At 43.2% G+C, this 18,128-nt stretch overlaps 1 protein-coding gene across 1 annotated transcript in view; it reads right to left on the minus strand.

Moving 5' to 3' along the window:
- Positions 1-824: 824 nt before the first annotated feature.
- Positions 825-18,128, minus strand: part of LOC143961454 (claudin-15-like) — a 119,100-nt gene continuing 101,796 nt past the window's right edge. The window contains exon 5 of the mRNA XM_077470748.1: positions 825-8,811. Coding sequence (XP_077326874.1) covers positions 8,685-8,811 — 127 coding nt within the window. The 3' untranslated portion in view covers positions 825-8,684. The remainder of the gene's footprint in view (positions 8,812-18,128) is intronic.

The raw sequence follows: 18,128 nt of genomic DNA on the forward strand, positions 1-18,128 counted from the left end.
CAGGGGTCTCCAAGCTGGAGGTTATCATTTCTGGCCCTGACACTTGCTGGGGGTTGAGGGATTATAATTTCTGGCCCTGACACTTACCTCAACGTATGCAGGGGTTATTACGGCACCTCTGACACCAACAATAGGACTTATTTTACTCTCACAATCACTTCAATTTACCCCAAGGCCCTCATTTGTCTAAACCAGGGGTCTCGAAACTTTCTAAACAAAGGGCAGTTTCCTGTGCTTCAGACTTTAGGGGGGCCAGACTGTGACCAGTAGAAGTAGAAAACGTCCTGGTGTCAATGGGAGTAAACAAGGTCCCATCTTTGGTATTAGGGGAAATATTAGTGCCCCATCGTTGGTGTCAGTGCATGAACTATTACCTCATTGTTGGTGTCAGCAGGAGAAATAGTGCCTCAAATACCAGATAAAGGTATGCAATGAGTCACATTCCCCCCCCCCCCCTGCGGCAGTTTGGAGACCATTGGTCCATAGCAAAGCAAATGGGAAGGGTCATACGCCATGAAGCAACACCCACTTTGACCACAACCACAAGTCGGGGGACGGTGGAATGCTATGCACACCTCATTTCTCTTTTCAATTCTCTGAAGATTATGTTTATAAATTTGTTGAAATTTTGACAACTATGGTTTATTTTTAAACCCACTGACATCAATTAGAGGGCTGATTATTGCACTCGCTGACCAGCAATGTAAGAAACACTGTTATATATATATATATATATATATATATATATATATATATATATATAAATTGTCTGGTGCCACCTTTTGTAAAAAAATAAAAATAAAGCAAATCACAGGTCATACTCATTCTGTATGTATAAAATATTTTATTGTACATTTATATTTAATACAAATTAGATGAATACTTAATTACACAGAAATAGGCATTTTTCTTTAATATTTCAAAATCTTACACTATAGACACCAGTCTGAGTGTCCCTGTTATTAACATCCCAAAAACATCAGAAATGTGATGACAACAATCCTTAAAGGGTGATGGAAAAACAATGTCAGTAAATAGAGGGCTTGTAGTAAGCATGGCTATTGATGGATGAATTTGCCCAGGTTTGATTTGCCAAGGTTTTGGCGAATCCTGTTCGAAATTTGGTGAACCCAAACTTGGAGGCATATCACATTGCAGTTTATGGCGAGGGCAAGTCATGTTGTTAATTTTTGGCCAATTGTATGGCTAATAGAGGAATAATTAAAAAAAAAAAAGGCATGGGAAGTTGGGCGCTGCCATGGGGGACAAAAAGAATTTAGAAAAATGTTGTACTGCGAAGGTGAGGGTCTTTTTATGTATCTCCGAGACCAAAATTGTAAAACACAAATCTTTTAAATAACGTAGTTGGGGATGCCTTAAAGTATAAAAAAAGGGCATTTTTTTTTTAAATTGGTGTGAAGAGTGTTGTCTGTATCTCAGTTAGATTCATTCTCGTTATTTGTCCTGTTTGCCATTATCACAGAGTGAAGGAAAGTCTCAAATTGTGGGTGGTCCCCAGAACAGTAATAGAGGGGAAATCTTCCAATGAGGACAACCAGGAATTTTCTCACTTTGAAGAGATTTCTTATCCTTTCCTGTTGTGGCTATGGGACAGGATGTGCAGGAAAATCTCCCCTTATGGGACACAGAGGGCAAAAAAAAAAAAAAAAACTAACAGGGATAATAACCCTCCTTTACTCTATCCAAAAAAAAAAATGCCTTTAGTTCTACTTTAAAGCTGTATGTGTTTTTACAGAACAGTACAATTTTTACAACCAGTCTCAGTGACAGCATACACTGGCAGCACATATTTGGCTGTGGAATTTTATTTATTGCTATACAATTAGTTTGGCTTACATACAGCAACAGCATCCCAATCTGAATCCTTCCAAAAACATTTCTATCATGTAGTTTTAGGAGCAACACTTGCCGTTTTATTCAACGTTAATAGGCCTACCTTGACTGGTGTTCTGCCAAAAGCTCCAACTCACCAAAATCTCCAACCACATCACTTCCGGTGGCTCTCTAGCAACAATAATTTGAGATTTCGACGAGTTGGCTGCACATACACTATGGTACACAAAGAGTAGCCTTTTTTGGCAGAACGCCGAGTAAGAAGCAAAAAAGTTGTCACCGCCATGTTGTTGGTTACTAGCGGGCGGACTACCAATGTATGGTCATAATATCGTGTACCGTAGCGTATACGCTGATGGTGTTCTGTGAAAACAGCCAAGTCATCCAAATCTACAATTGCTGATGCTGGAGAGCACCGGAAGGGCCATGGTTGGATATTTTGGCGAGTTGGAGCTTTTGGCAGAACAGAAAGAAATTGGCTAGAAAATCACTGTGTCCATGTTCTTGCTGATGGAAAACTTCTGCCACCGGCCAATTGCTATCTCTTATCAAGACTGCAAATGATACAGCAGTGTAAGATTTGTCAGTGGCAGGACATTTTTAATAGGGGAGAATCAGTTCGAAATGTACTAGAGACAAAAAGTACAGGCAGGGGTTTTACTACTGATAATACAGTGGTGTAAAATTGGCCCGCAGCAAGACCATTTTAAATAGTAAAGTTTGGCCCAAATATACTAGAGACAAAAAGCACAGACTGAGGTTCTACTACAAAAATGAAGACACGTCAAAGGATACCGCAGCAGGACAGTTTTTTTTTATATCAGGGATAATAGGTCTAACCAGTGTATGCCTAACTTTTTTTTATCTATAGGATAGGGAGGTGTGGTCAATGTGAGTGCTACAATGTGAGGTGGTCTAGGTGCACCCTGTTCTTGCACTTAGTTTTGTTTTTCTTTGAAATGGTAGAGCGGTGTGCTACAAACAATAAGGAACTCAAGCTGCAGATGGTCATTAACAAGGGAATGCTGCCCTTTGAGAACCTCATACTAAAGAATAGACCCTTTCAACATAAAAAATTAATTAAAAAAACTACAATAGCAATGAAAACTTTAAAAAGAAGTAAAATAAGAAGCAACACTTTTTTTTTTTTTTAAGGGATGCCTTGCAGTAAAAAACAAAACAAACTGTTTAACCTAAAATTAAAGGCCCTATCATCATGTTTTAAAAAAGCAATAAACCCCCAAAGCAAATAAAAACTCCAAAATATCACCCCCCCCCATCCCCCCCTTTTTTTTTCTTTTTTTTTAAGGGAAGCCATACAACAAAAAAGTTTGCCATGGATAGGACAGCAACTGAAATTTATCATTGACCATCAATCAACCACAAATTAATATGGAGGACAAAAAGAAAGCAAAGAGGTTGATTGACCAAAGAGCTAACAATCAGAATTAAATTATCGTTTTCTCACACTCCGTAATCTCTCTCTCTATGGGGTTTTTCAGCTTTCCCCCCCATTCCTTCGCTAAAAGAGCTTGACTCAGCCGGGGAGATTTACCGTACTAAAACTGGAGCACTCAGAATCTGGGGCAGCTGTACATGGTAGCCAATCAGCTTCTCACTTCTGCTTGTTCAATTAAACTTTGGTAATGAAACCTTGAAGCTGATTGGTTTCTATGTAGAGCTGCACCAGATTTCAAACTCTCCAGTTTTAGCAAATTATTATTATTATTATACACGATTTATATAGCGCCAACAGTTTACGCAGTACTTTACAATGTAGAGGGGGGGCAGCACAATTACAGTACAGTTCAATACAGAAGGGACAGGGGGGCCCTGCTTGTAGAGCTTACATTCTAAAGGGAGGGGGTGGTGGTACAAAATTTTATAGATGCAGGAAATGATTTGATGGGGGTGGCTCGGGGACAGTAGTTAGGTGGGTGTGGGATAGGCTTCCCAGAATAAGTGAGTTTTCAGGGATCTCCTAAAGCTGGACAGGTTAGAGGCTGATCGAATCGCAGGGAGTTCAAGAGGATGGGAGAGGCTCTGGAGAAGTCCTGAAGGCGAGCATGGGAGGAGGTAACAAGGGAGCAAGGGAGCTAGAGAGGAGGAGGTCCTGGGAGGAGAGGAGGGGACGATTTGAGCAATATCTGCAGATGAGGTTGGCATACGTCCCAACATTTTGAGATGGGAATGAGAGACACCTACTAGCAAACGTATGTAGGCATAGGACTGGCCCCCTGCCACACCTTCTTAAAGAAGAATTAACCAAGAAAAAAGGTTAATCAAATCCACAAGAGCTTTTTTGTACCACTACTATTCCTTTATACTAGCTTTTAAAATTTACAAATATAGCAATTTAGAAATCAGGTGAAAGGTTTAGCACTGGGAAACACTTTTAGAAAGATAAAAAGTGCATTTAATATACAACTATATAGATCAGACCAAAATGAGGGACAAATGAGAAGCAAAGAGGGATGGAGGGACATTGATCCAAATCAGGGACAGTCCCTCAGGGACAGTTGGGAGCTATAGGTTGATGTAGCTGGGGGCGAGGTTGTGGATGGCCTTGTATGTTGTGGTTAGCATTTTGAATTTTACACGGTGGGGTAGGGGAAGCCAGTGAAGGGATTGGCAGTCAGGGAATGATTAGTGAGGTGTATTAGTCTAGCAGCAGCATTCATAATAGACTGAAGGGGGGATAGCCTGCGTAAGGGTAGGCCATTAAGGAGAGAGTTGCAGTAGTCAAGGCGGATAATAATCAAGGAGTGAACGAGTTGCCTTGTTGGGTCATTAGTCAGGAAGGGTCGAATTCTGGAGATATTGCGGTGGTGAATGTGGCAGGATTTAGCCAGTGATTGGATGTGGGGCCTGAAGGAGCCATCAGAGTCAAGGATTACACCCAGGACCCTGGCATGTGTGGAGGGACCAATGGTTGTGCTGTTGATCTTAATGGTAAAGTCATGGGGGGGAACCTGGAAGGAGGAAATATAACAAGCTCAGTTTTAGAAATATTGAGTTTGAGAAAGTGATGTGACATCCATACCAATATGTCATTCAGAAAGTTTGAGATCTGTGAGGAGATCGAGGGAGGGAATTGAGGAGTGGAGAGATAGATCTGGGTGTCATCAGTGTAGAGGTGGTATTGGAAGCCATGGAAGGTTATCAACTGGCCCAGGGAAGAGGTATAGAGCAAGAATGGGAGGGGCCCAAGGCCGTTCCCTTGGGGTACCCCATCAGAGAGAGGAAGGGGAGTGGAGGAGATGGAGTTGTAAGTGACACTGAAAGTGTGCTGAGATAGGTAGGATGAGAACCAGAATAAAGCAGAATCACAGAGGCCAAGGGAGTGTAGTTTGCAGAGGAGGAACAGGTGGTCACTGTCCAAGGCAGCAGAGAGGTCTGAGAGCATGAGTATGGAGTAATGGCCATTGGTTTTATCAGTTAGTAGGTCATTGGTGAGTTTTAGTAGGGCAGTTTCAGTGGAATGTTGTGGACAGAAATAGTAAATAATCCCCTATGGTTGCTTGTGCCCCCCCCCTTTCCTTTATAATGAGAGATCTGGCTTAACTAAAAGCCCCTTCTCGGCCCTTCTAAGTCAGCTGGCCATAGTTCAACGCTTATGCAGTGCATTATGTTTTTAAAAATTCTCCCAGGGGAATCTTAAATAAATTATCATACATTTTTCAAACCACAAGTCCCAAACCTACAAGATTCACCTTAAACCCATGGTAGTGACGACCCTGAACCTGAACTGAGTGTACGCAAGTTTGGCTGTGCTTCTGTTTTACTGCCCTTGAAACTTTTTACTTTTAATGGAACTCCAGGCCAAATGTTTTGCTTTTGGATAAAGTAGAGAAGTATTAGTACCCTGTACCCTATATTCTAACTGTACCTGCAAAATGTTGAACTGCGTGCAATCATTTTTTTCTTTCTTATTTATTTTTATTTTTCAAGATAAATAAAAAAGGAATAAATTGGACGTGTTCCATTTTTTTCTTCTAACCAGCATTTTCAGAGGAAAGTTAACAATAGTAGCTTTTATGTGAACATGCAGTACAAAGTGACAAAGGTCCCTTTGATCTTTAATATTCAGATCAGTTCCTATCTTTTGCTTAAACAGCACCCTCTAGTGGTGGCCAAGGAACAGGGGCGACATTTATAATTCAACTCATGTAGGACAAAGTGACAAATGTTGGTATTTCTTCAACAACTAGAACCACCACACAACACAACCCCCCCCACCTTTACAGCATGGTCACCCCTTTAAATCAGCATCCTCAGTTCCCCTTCACATCACAGACCACCTTTACATTACAGTGTCCCTATACAGTGCACTCCCCTTTACATTAATGTAACGAGGACTGTAATGTAAAGTGGGCACTGTAATGTAAAGGGGGGCTGTGATGTAAAGGGGACTACACTGTAAAGGGGCACTGTAATGGTTGCAGTGCCCCTATTATAGTGCATTCCTCTTTATATTACAGTGACCCTAGCAGTCACAGCCTCCGCCATCATAGTGCCCCTGCAGTCTGCCCCCCCCCTTTCCTCTATAAAGTCATACATCGCTAATCTCTACCTCCCCTGCACAGGACTCCTACCTTTGGCAGGGCAGAGGCTGTGATCAATCGGTGCATCCTCTACCGGCTCCCCCGCCTGCCTGGCGATATCATCCTATCAGCAGGGCAGGGAGCGGGAGGAGCTCTCCATTCTGATTTGCAGGTTCTCCTACCCCTACCCTGTTCATAGGATGACATTGTAGACAGAGGAGCCGGTAGAGGACACATGGGCATGACCACACAGCAGGACGTGAGCGGCACCCACATTCTGTGTTAGCCCTGTGTGGACCACGGCCGTCGCTCACCTCCTGCTATGCAGCATGGTCATCAACAGGCCACATATCATCACCAGTCCACAGCCAGGGGGTTGGGGAGCCCCTGATCTAAGGCATGACTGCCTCTGAGTACTAGTTGGCAGATTTGGAGTGCAATTTGGTAATGCCACTAATGTGCTTGCTTACTGTATTCCCTTGCTGGAGAGGAAGATGTACCTGAGGACCTGCAGTGCAAGGATCTCCCTGATTCTGTGGCTCTGTGATACTTCAACTCTCCTGCTGCTTCTTGATCACTACCCGACTAGTCATGCGATTGGCAGTCATCAGGCAGGCAACTGTGATGTGAGGAAGAAAAGCCTTGCTCCTCTGCCAAGATGGCCACCTCCACACAGAGGCACAGGGACAGATTAGCTACAGCAGTAGTCTCCAAACTGCGGTCCTGGATGCAGATGCAGCCCTTTGCCTGCTTTTATCTGGCCCCTTGGGCGCTCTTTCATTCACTGATACCAAAAATGGGGCATAATTCCCCCCAATGACACCAGTGAAGGGGCATAATTTCTCCCAATGACACCAATGATGGGGCACAAATTCTCCCAATGATACCAGCAACGGACCCCAATGAAACCAGCAATGGGGCACAGATCCTCCCACTGACACCAAAGATATTGTTTTTTTCCCACTGACGGCAAGACCTTTTCTACTCCCAACGGTCACAGTCAGGCCTCCCCCAAAAGTCTGAAGGACAACAAAATGTACCTTTGTTTATAAAGTTTGGAGACCACTGAGCTACAGGAAGCCTATGGGCAATTCTGGTGACTAGTCTTTTGACCTGTGCTTGTCTTGTTTTTTTGGTCACCGCTCCCACAGCAACCTCCCTCTTTAAGGACCACCACAGAAACTAGTGCTGCTATGAACAGATGATGACCTTTTCCAGAGACTTGGAAAGGATCTCTCTAGAAAGCCTTGCGTATTGCAAGTGTGTTACCGGATACAAAAAAAAAAGCAGCAACTACACTAAAAAGTATAATGCAGCATTCACCTGTGTCTCTACGTCAACTCCATCATCCATTGAAAAACAAGGAACCCTCTTCTTGTGAAGATCACTTCACTATCTAACCAACATCTTTTTAGAAAACAGAATAAAGATTCATCACAGATAGAAAAAAAACTGTGTGTCCAGTACATTTTCCATATATTAATTATCAATCGTCATTATGTAATTTAAAAAAAAAATAGTAGACAAAGCAAAAAAACTATCACAAACTATCAATACAATTTCTGGATATATGACACGTGTAATCCTTTTGACGGGCAAGTTCAATATGGAGGAACATGGATGAACGGTATATGACCTCTGCCCCACGCGTTCCTTGTTGGATGCTCGCCATCTGTCGACATGATTTTGCCAAGAAAATTGATGCAATCATTCATTCCAGGACTGGCAGAATTACTGTGAAGGAATCTGGATGGTGTTCCTGAGTAGAGGGCCAAATCTGTACAATAAAATTCTGACTGATTTCACTTTAAGAAGCTTACCATGGAGTCTTTGTGTTCAGTCCATGAACAGATGTCTTCACAGCTAAACCAGTGCTCTACTAAAATGTACTTGCACAAACACCCTAAAAAAAAACTGGACATCCTTTGCATTTTGAATGCAAATAGCTAAATATCTATTCCCCAGGTAGGACGATTTTGCCCCATTTTTCAAGAGCAGAAAGAGGTCTTGTTAAATTACAGGTGGACATAATAGACGAGATGAGATGAGGGTTTTTTTTTTGGCATCAAGCCGCATTAGCAGACAGAAAAATGATAAAAGATTCCAGGAAAAACACTGTCTCCTTGGGGTTTGGTAAGTGCAGTGATGCGTTGACGCACGGTGGCTGAAAATGAAGGCGGACCAATGATGAAAAGTGAACCTTGAGGTGAGTGGGCATGACGCAACGGCACATAATGGCAGAAATGTACATGCACTACAGTAAAGTCTTAGAGCTGATATCTAATGTTAGACGTAGGCGTTCTTGCCATATTTAGAGATACTGTTACTTGACTCGTATCGCGGGAGGGCAGTTTGCGGTGCTGGCTTCGCTGATGACGCCGTGTTGGGAGCGCGGTAATTATAGGAGTACCCTCTGTAAAATAAATGAAATAATCAAAGATAAAACATGTATTCATTTAATTCCCTATATATTACATATACAATACATATAACAAGCTCAGTGCTTACATTAACTACTTGCCTACTGGGCACTTTTACCTCCTCCTGCCCAGGCTGATTTTCAGCTGTCAGTGCTGTCACACTTTGAATGACAATTGCGTGGTCATGCAACGCTGTACTAAAATTTTATTTTTGTCATTTATTTCACAAAAATAGAGCTTTCTTTTGGTGGCAATTAATCAGTACCGGGTTTTTATTTTTTTTGACAAAAACAAAAAAGTTGGAAAATTTTGATTTAAAAAAAATGTTCATAGTTATAAAATTTTGCAGACAGGTAATTTTTCTCCTTCACTGATGTGTGCTGATGAGGCTATACTGATGGGCACTGATGGGGCGGCACTAATGGGTACTGATAGGTAGCAATAAAGAGCACTGATAGGCGGCACTGATGGGCACTGATAGTCTGCACTGATGAGTACTTGTAAGCACTGATAGGTGACACTGATAGGCGGCACTGATAGGTGGTACTGATGGGCACTGATAGGTAGTACTGATGGGCACTGATAGGCAGCACTGATGGGCTCTAATAGGTGGCACTTATGGGCACTGGTAGGTGGCACTGATGGTGAGGTATGAGATGAGATAATAGGTGGCACTGATGATGAGGTATGAGATGAGATAATAGGTGACACTGATGATGAGGCACTGATGGGCATTGATTGGCAGTACTGATTGGCAGCAACGGGTTAACCAAGGGTACAGGGAGACGATAAGCGAGGTATAGCTGTAAGTCACGTGTCCTTGGAAATCGATCAGCAGGCGGTCAGATTTTCATGAGGACCCACACTCTTACAACTGCCACCAGATGTCCGGTGTCGTACCATGTATTCTGAAGCAGGCGGTGGTTATACCCCTGCTAAAGAAAGCTAACGTGGAGCGCACCATGTTGAGCAACAATCTATTTCCACCTTGCCGTTTTTGGCAAAAATCATGGAGCGTGCTGCGGTATGGCAAATTTTTGATGACTTCCAGTCAGGATTTCGTCCTGGGAGAGGTTCGGAAACAGCCCTGGTAAAAGTCCAGGACGATTTGCTCTGGGCCTTGGATGAGAATGAAGCTTCGAACTTGGTTCTTCTGGATCTGTCGGCAGCTTTTGATACCATCGACCACTCTATACTTGGATAGGTTGAAGATGGTGGCGGGAATGGATGATATAGCTCTGGCATGGGTAGCCTCGTTCCTGCGAGACAGTGTTCCAAGGGTAAAGGTGGGACCATTTTATTCCTCTGATAGTCCCCTGTCTTGCGGGGTCCCACAAGGATCGGCTTTATCTCCGATCCTTTTTAACATCTAGATGAGGCTGCTGCTGTACATCATTCACCGTCACAATCTCCCATTCCATGTCTATGCTGACGACACCCAGATCTACTTCAAACTATAAAAGAAAGGGGAGGATCAGGTGATGCTGGCCTCATGTCTAAAGGAAATCCAGTCCTGGATGGGTGCCAATTATCTAAAGTTAAATGGCACCAAAAATTAATGTATCATCTTTAGTAACCAAGTGTATTCCAACTTGTTTCCGTTATGGCCCGATCCTTTCAAATCTTTTCCGATTCTGGCCACTTAGGTCAGGGACCTGGGTGTCATCTTTGACTCTAGGTTGAACTTGCGCCCTCAGATAAATCAGGTGGTGAGTTCATGTCACTTCTACCTGAGACTCCTGTGGTCGACTTTTCGCTATATCGCAGATTCTGATAAGATTGCCATGGTCAATGCCATTATCAGCAGTCGATTGGACTACTGTAATGCCCTGTATTTGGGTTTGCCTGCTTGTACCATTTACAATACAAGCTCCAGTTGATTCAGAATGCCGCAGCAAGGTTATTGACAGGTGTTGGTCGCCGTGACCACATCACTCCATCCCTTAGCCCTTGTACACACGGTCGGAGAATCCGTCGGAATATGTCCTATCAGACCGTGTTGTCGGATAATCCGACTGTGTGTGGTATGCATCGGACTGTTTCCATCGGAATATCCATCGGACCAAATTTTCCAACTTGCTGGAAATATTTTCCGACAAACTGGTCCAATCGGACATACTCCGATCATGTGTAGCCTACTCCGACGGACAAAGTGCCACGCATGCTCAGATCAAATTCCTAGACCAAAGCTATTGGCTACTAGCCTGAACGTAGTCCCGTCGTAATGAAATAACATCATCACGTTATGTACAATCGGATTTTCTGACAACTTTGTCCGACCGTGTGTATACAACAGTTTCGGACAAAATCCGTCGGACAAAATCCAACGGATTTGGTTGTCAGAATGTCCGACCGTGTGTACAAGGGCTTAGAGCCCTGCATTGGCTCCCCCGTGAAAGAACGTGTTCTGTTTAAAACTGGATGTCTTGTCCATAAGGCACTGCTTCGTGGCCCGGAATATCTGAAGGAAAAATTTGTCAAGTATGTGCCTACCCGATCCTTGAGATCGGCAAACTTGGCTATACTGAAGATTCCAAAATTTACAAAGAAAACATGCGGAGGCAGAATGAGTGAAGTACAAGGAGCTGTATTTTGGAATTCCTTGCCTCTGAAACTGAGACTTGAGAATGACTTTTTGTAATTTTGAAAGAAATTGAAAACTGTACTTTTTGTACAAGCTTTTGGAGTCACCTAATTTTTAATTGGGGTGTGATGAACAGACTCCCTGGCTTTTATTCTGCACGACGATGTACGTCGACAGAATGGCACGGGCAGGCATAAGGGCTTACATGTACGTCCTTGCCTGCCCGACGGTCGGGGGCCCGATCGGGCCCCCGCCCGGTGCCTGCGGCGGTCGGTATTCGTTCGGGAGCGATCCCGGACGAGGGGACGGCCATTCATTCATGGCCACCCCCTCGCGATCGCTCCCGACGAATGAAAATGTCCCGTGACATCACTTCCTCTCCTGTAATGTAAACACAGGAGAGGAAGTGATGTAATCTCTCCTCCGTGTCGGTATTTTTCGTTCCGGCACCGAGGAGAGAGCATCGGTGAGTTGCACAAGCACTACACTACACAGTAGAACATGGCAGGCACACTCACACCCCCCCTTTACCCCCCGATCACCCCCCAATTACCACCTGCCCCCCCAGTCAGAGTGACACCAATTGCTTTTTTTTTTTTTTGCATTGGTGTCATTTGTGACTGTAATAACTGTTAGGGCAGTTAGGGTTAGCCCCCTTTAGTTCTAAGGTACCCCCCTAACCCCCCCAATAAAGGTTTAACCCCGTGATCACCCCCTGTCGCCAGTGGCACTGCGATATGCGAACTGATCTGGGGGTGTCATTAACATTTCACTGACACTCCCAGCAGTTCGCATAGGGCAGTGTGAACTGCCGCCGGGAGGCATGCGATGCGGGAACCCGCCGCGGATTCATGGCGTTCCCGCATCGCTCCAGTGTGAACCCAGCCTAATAAGCGATCGTTTTTCTGATCGCTGTATTAGTGTCACAGGTGACGCTAGTTAGGCAGGTAGGTATTTAGGTTCGCCGCAGCTTTTTATAGCGCCAGGGACCCCCATATACTACCACATAAAGCCCCCTGATTGCCCCCTAGTTAACCCTTTCACCAGTGATCACCATATAACTGTTACAGGTGACACTGGTTGGTTAGTTATTTTTTTATAGTTTCAGGGCACCCGCCATTTATTACCTAATAAAGGTTTAACCCCCTGATCACCCGGCGGGTGTCATTTGTGACTGTAATAACTGTTAGGGCAGTTAGGGTTAGCCCCCTTTAGTTCTAAGGTACCCCCCTAACCCCCCCAATAAAGGTTTAACCCCGTGATCACCCCCCGTCGCCAGTGTCACTAAGGCTGGGTTCACATTGCAGCGGTTTATGAGAACGGATGTGATTCGCACCGCACTGCAGTGCAAATCACATCTGATCTCTGTGCGATTCGAGTTCAGCCATACAGATAGTATGGCTGAATTCGTGTCGCACCCGCCGCACCCGCCGCAAACTCGCACGGGACCCTTTTTTTGGTCCGCAGCAGAATCGGATCGCATGGGTGTTCACACCATGCGATCCGAGTTTGCAGATCGCACTGCGATATGCGAACTGATCTGGGGGTGTCATTAACATTTCACTGACACTCCCAGCAGTTCACATAGGGCAGTGTGAACTGCCGCCGGGAGGCATGTGATGCGGGAACCCGCCGCGGATTCGTGGCGTTCCCGCATCGCTCCAGTGTGAACCCAGCCTAATAAGCGATCGTTTTTCTGATCACTGTATTAGTGTCACAGGTGACGCTAGTTAGGCAGGTAGGTATTTAGGTTCGCCGCAGCTTTTTATAGCGCCAGGGACCCCCATATACTACCGCATAAAGCCCCCTGATTGCCCCCTAGTTAACCCTTTCACCAGTGATCACCATATAACTGTTACAGGTGACGCTGGTTGGTTAGTTATTTTTTTTATAGTTTCAGGGCACCCGCCATTTATTACCTAGTCTCACTAGTGTACCCCTAAATTTAGGGGTGTCTACTTTCCAAAATGGGGTCATTTGGGGGGGGGTTTGTGCCATCTTGGCATTTTATGGCCTTCAAAACTGTAACGCCCTTAGAAAGCCTGAAGGCGGTGCTTGGTTTTTGGGGCCCCGTACGTGGCTAGGCTCCCAAAAAGTCCCACATATGTGGTATCCCCGTACTCAGGAGAAGCAGCAGAATTTATTTTGGGGTGTCATTTCACATATGCCCATAGCATGTGTGAGCAATATATCATTTAGTGACAACTTTGTGAAAAAAAAATAAAAAAAAATTAAAGTTTGTAATTTTCCCACAACTTGTGGCAAAATATAAAATATTCCATGGACTCAAAATGCCTCTCAGCAAATAGCTTGGGGTGTCTACTTTCTAAAATGGGGTCATTTGTGGGGGTTTTGTGCCATCTTGGCATTTTATGGCCTTCAAAACTGTAATAGGTAGTGAGAAGTGAAATCAAAAATTTACGCCCTTAGAAAGCCTGAAGGCGGTGCTTGGTTTTCGGGGCCCCGTGCGCGGCTAGGCTCCCAAAAAGTCCCACATATGTGGTATCCCCGTACTCAGGAGAAGCAGCAGAATTTATTTTGGGGTGTCATTTCACATATGCCCATAGCATGTGTGAGCAATATATCATTTAGTGACAACTTTGTGTAAAAAAAAAAAATATATATTTTTTGTCATTATTCAATCGCTTGAGGCAAAAAAATAAAATATTCAATGGGCTCAACATGCCACTTACGTAATTGGGAAGACCCCATACAGGTTTTACTGTTAAATAACAGTTTTCGATATAATCTTGTGGCTCAGTTGGAATCCGGAGCCCTGGGTAACACCTGTAGGGGTCTAACAACGACACTTATGAATAGAGTCTGGAAGGAAATGAGGAGTATAATGAAATTTGAAGGAGTCTCAAAATACTCCCCGCTTTGGGGGAATAAGCAATACAAAGAACTATATAAATTGGAGGGATTCGAAAGCTGGCACTCTAAGGGGCTTCAATATATAGAACAGATGTTTACACATATCGTTCTGCGCTCCTTTCAGGACCTGCAAGAATCCTTTCAACTGCCTTCTAGTCACTTCTATAAATATTTACAATTACGGCATGCGATTCAAACTCAGTTTAGAAGGGAAAAGATAGTGATAAAACCTACCCCACTTATAACATCATTAGCAAGGGGGGAGGAAAAAAAGGGCTTGATCTCGTCTTTATATGGTCAATTGATGAGACTATATCAGGATAAAGTTGTCAGCCCGGGTAGAACAGGCTGGGAGAGAGACATAGGGGACATCTCAGATGAAAACTGGCAAATTATTTTGAGAAGGGTACCCCTAGTATCATTATCACCGGCTCATTGCCTGACGCAACTATTTATAATATATAGGGTATATAGAACACCAGTTAAATTATTTAAGTGGGGCAGACGTGATTCTCCAGAGTGTCCTAGATGTCAAAAGTCTCCAGCGGATTTAATACACATGATGTGGAATTGTCCAAAAGTGGCTAGATATTGGCGAGAGGTGGTTAATACAATCAATGCTACATGTAATACGCATATCGACAGGACCCCTATGACATGTCTACTAGGATATTTGGACGAGGAAGGTTTCTTTCCCAGGGAGGTGATGATATTAGTTACCAGACTATTGTTTATTGCACGTAAGTTAATTGCTCTAAGGTGGATATCTTCGAATGCACCTTTACTTGAGGACTGGCGTCTTCAGGTAAATGAAAACATCTTGAAAGAACAACAAATTGGTTGCAATAGGGGAGAATCCAATAACTGGATTAAAATATGGAAACTATGGATATCGGATCCATGGGTAGCTCCACCCTCATTGGTAATGGGGGAGTCTGTATTGAGTGGTTAGTATAGTTTTTCTTTTTCTGTTTGAGTGGGACAGTAAAAGCAGTATTCAAAGGAAGATGTGGGTATAAACATTCTCCTCCTTTGTCAGCTTGTGATATATAACTCACTATGGAAACTACGTTATGGATTTTTCGCCCGGAGAGTGCGTGTGTTTTTTATATTTTTTTATTTATTTTTATTTTTTTTGTTTTTTTTTGTGTTTATGTCTGTGTGTATGTTTGTAAATACTTGTGTCTAAGGGCCGGTTCACACTGCGACGCGAGGCGAGGCGACACGGCTCGCCTCGCCTCGCTCCCGCAAGTCGCCCCCATTCAGTACTATGGAACCGTTCTGAGAGGAGCGACTCGAGTCGCTCCGACTCAGAAAAAAGGTTCCTGTACTACTTCGGGGCGACTTCGGGGGCGACTTGCATTGACTTCTATGCAGAAGTCCTCTGCAAGTCGCCGCTGAGCTCCCCGCAAGTCGCGGCGAGGTAAGTCGGAGACGCCTCGCCGCGGCTCGCTGTGTGAACCGGCCCTCAAGGATGGTTAGGTAGTATATATGATAGTGGCAAGTAAGAATAAGAGAAAAATATAAAAAGTTGTTTTGCACGGATCAATTGAAATAAATAGGAAAACGAGAATATGATGTATTAGCGGTATAAGGAAACAAAACTGTAAAATATAAAACTGATATTGTAACTTGGTCTGTTATAACTTGTAATATGTCAAATAAAGAAATAAACAATAAAAAAAAAAAAAAAAAACATGCCACTTATCAATTTCCTTAGGGTGTCTACTTTCCAAAATGGGGTCATTTGGGGGGGTTTTGTACTGCCCTGCCATTTTAGCACCTCAAGAAATGAGATAGGCAGTCGTAAACTAAAAGCTGCGTAAATTCCAGAAAACGTACCTTAGTTTGTAGATGTGACAACTTTTGCGCAAACCAATAAATATACAATTATTGACTTTTTTTTTACCAAAGACATGTGGCTGAATACATTTTGGCCTAAATGTATGACTAAAATTGAGTTTATTGGATTTTTCTAATAACAAAAAGTAGAAAATATCATTTTTTTTCAAAATTTGCGGTCTTTTTACGTTTATATCGCAAAAAATAAAAATCGCAGAGGCAATCAAATACCATCAAAAGAAAGCTCTATTTGTGGGAAGAAAAGGACGCAAATTTTGTTTGGGTACAACATTGCATGACCGCGCAATTACCAGTTAAAGCAGCGCAGTGCCAAATTGTAAAAAGATCTCTGGTCATTTACCAGCAAAATGGTCCGGTCTGAAAGTGGTTAAGCATTTTAATAAATAAATAAATAAGATGTGAAGGACATGACTTGCTAACCAGAGAAAGCTCTATGCTTGGTGGAGGAGTAATAAGCTAAATGCCTACTTTGGGATATTGATCCCTAGGTGGTCCTGTAGAACCAGAACATACAATTTTTGCATCTGCATGGAAGTCACACTGCGTGCCATCAGAAACAATAGGTTTCATCTCCCTGTGACTAATATTTTGGATTTTTTTAATTAATCAAAGTGTTTTTTTTATTGACATTTTTTCAATTCACAGTTCAAAGCAGACAAATCAATGCATTCGGTGTTACTCAAACCAAGTGGGTTCTTCAGGAATGTAACAAGCAATTTGTGGTTACCATATTCGACCGTCAATATTTTAGATTTTATTAGAGATGAAACATATTCCCTCTGGTCCTAAAGTAGCCCATAGATTATAGGATTTTCTTTCTTTCCACCAAGGGTGAAAGAAAGAAAATTGCTTGATTCCCCCATCAACACAGTAAGTGTTGATGGGGGAATCCCTCCCACAGAGCTCTTGTGTTCTTCTGGCAGGGGCATGGAGAGCCTTTAAGCCCGGCAGAACGGCTTTAGCTAGTCAATGGATCAACTTCAATACAACTAGTCTGCCCATACACAGATCAAATCTCGACCAGCCCCTGCTGACCCGACCGAAGGTTTGATCCATCAATGGTCGGCTTAAGAAATTGACATTGATTGTAGACCGTCTGGAGTCTGTGTATACAGACCAATTGTCTCCTGCTGGGTTTTGCAGTAAACATGTCCAAAATTGTCCGCCATTACCTGCACACAAGCCTACAGGACCGGTCAGGGACTTGTTAGGAGCTGAATGTTCATTTCTTCAATCTCCAGGCACAATCTCCCTATTCATATTCAATTTATGGACATCTGCTTATTCTGTTTACCAATGAATGAATAAAATATGTGTAATATCACTGAAACAAGAGAATGCTTGTGATATCATATCACATATCATATCACTCGTTATATCTAAAGTTACACCCTCCACTTTCCCTGGAATTTGCGCCTGTTCCTAGAAAGAGCATTTTTGAGGTCAGGCACTGATGTTGGATGAGAAAACCTGGATTACCACAGGTGTTCAAGTTAATTTTAAAGCTACTGTGTTTAGTATGGTTAAGGTCAACACTATCAAGGTAAGCTGCTCATGTTCCCCTACTCCAAAGCAGCTAAACCATGTCTTTCTGGATCTGGGAACTAACAGGAAAAGTAAAGGAACTCTAAGAACCAGACTGGTTAGGAGGACAAGGACATCCCAAATAAATGGTAAAACAAACCATCAGCCATCTCTTGAAATAATAGCAGAATGTCCCTGGAGACTGCTGGGAGATCTTCTCCTGTCCCTGAGAAGTTTTCCATATGTTTTCATTTACAAACCTTCACCACAGCAATTGCCTCTAACCCACTTTTGGCTTCCATGTACACTCAAGTCACCCAACGCTCAACACTCAACACTCTACGTAGTGGCCTCTGGTTTTAGCTGCTTCTTCCCCAAAAATGTAGAGGCCGCCTGTCCACCCAAACAACAGTCTATTCACTCTGGCTCCAAAAAACAGTCTAGTGGTTGTCTTTTTTGTAATTT

The sequence above is a fragment of the Lithobates pipiens genome, unplaced genomic scaffold, assembly GCF_037356315.1.
Source record: "Lithobates pipiens isolate NorthernLeopardFrog02 unplaced genomic scaffold, aLitPip1_a1.2 Scaffold_8, whole genome shotgun sequence".
Taxonomy (NCBI): Eukaryota; Metazoa; Chordata; class Amphibia; order Anura; family Ranidae; genus Lithobates; species Lithobates pipiens.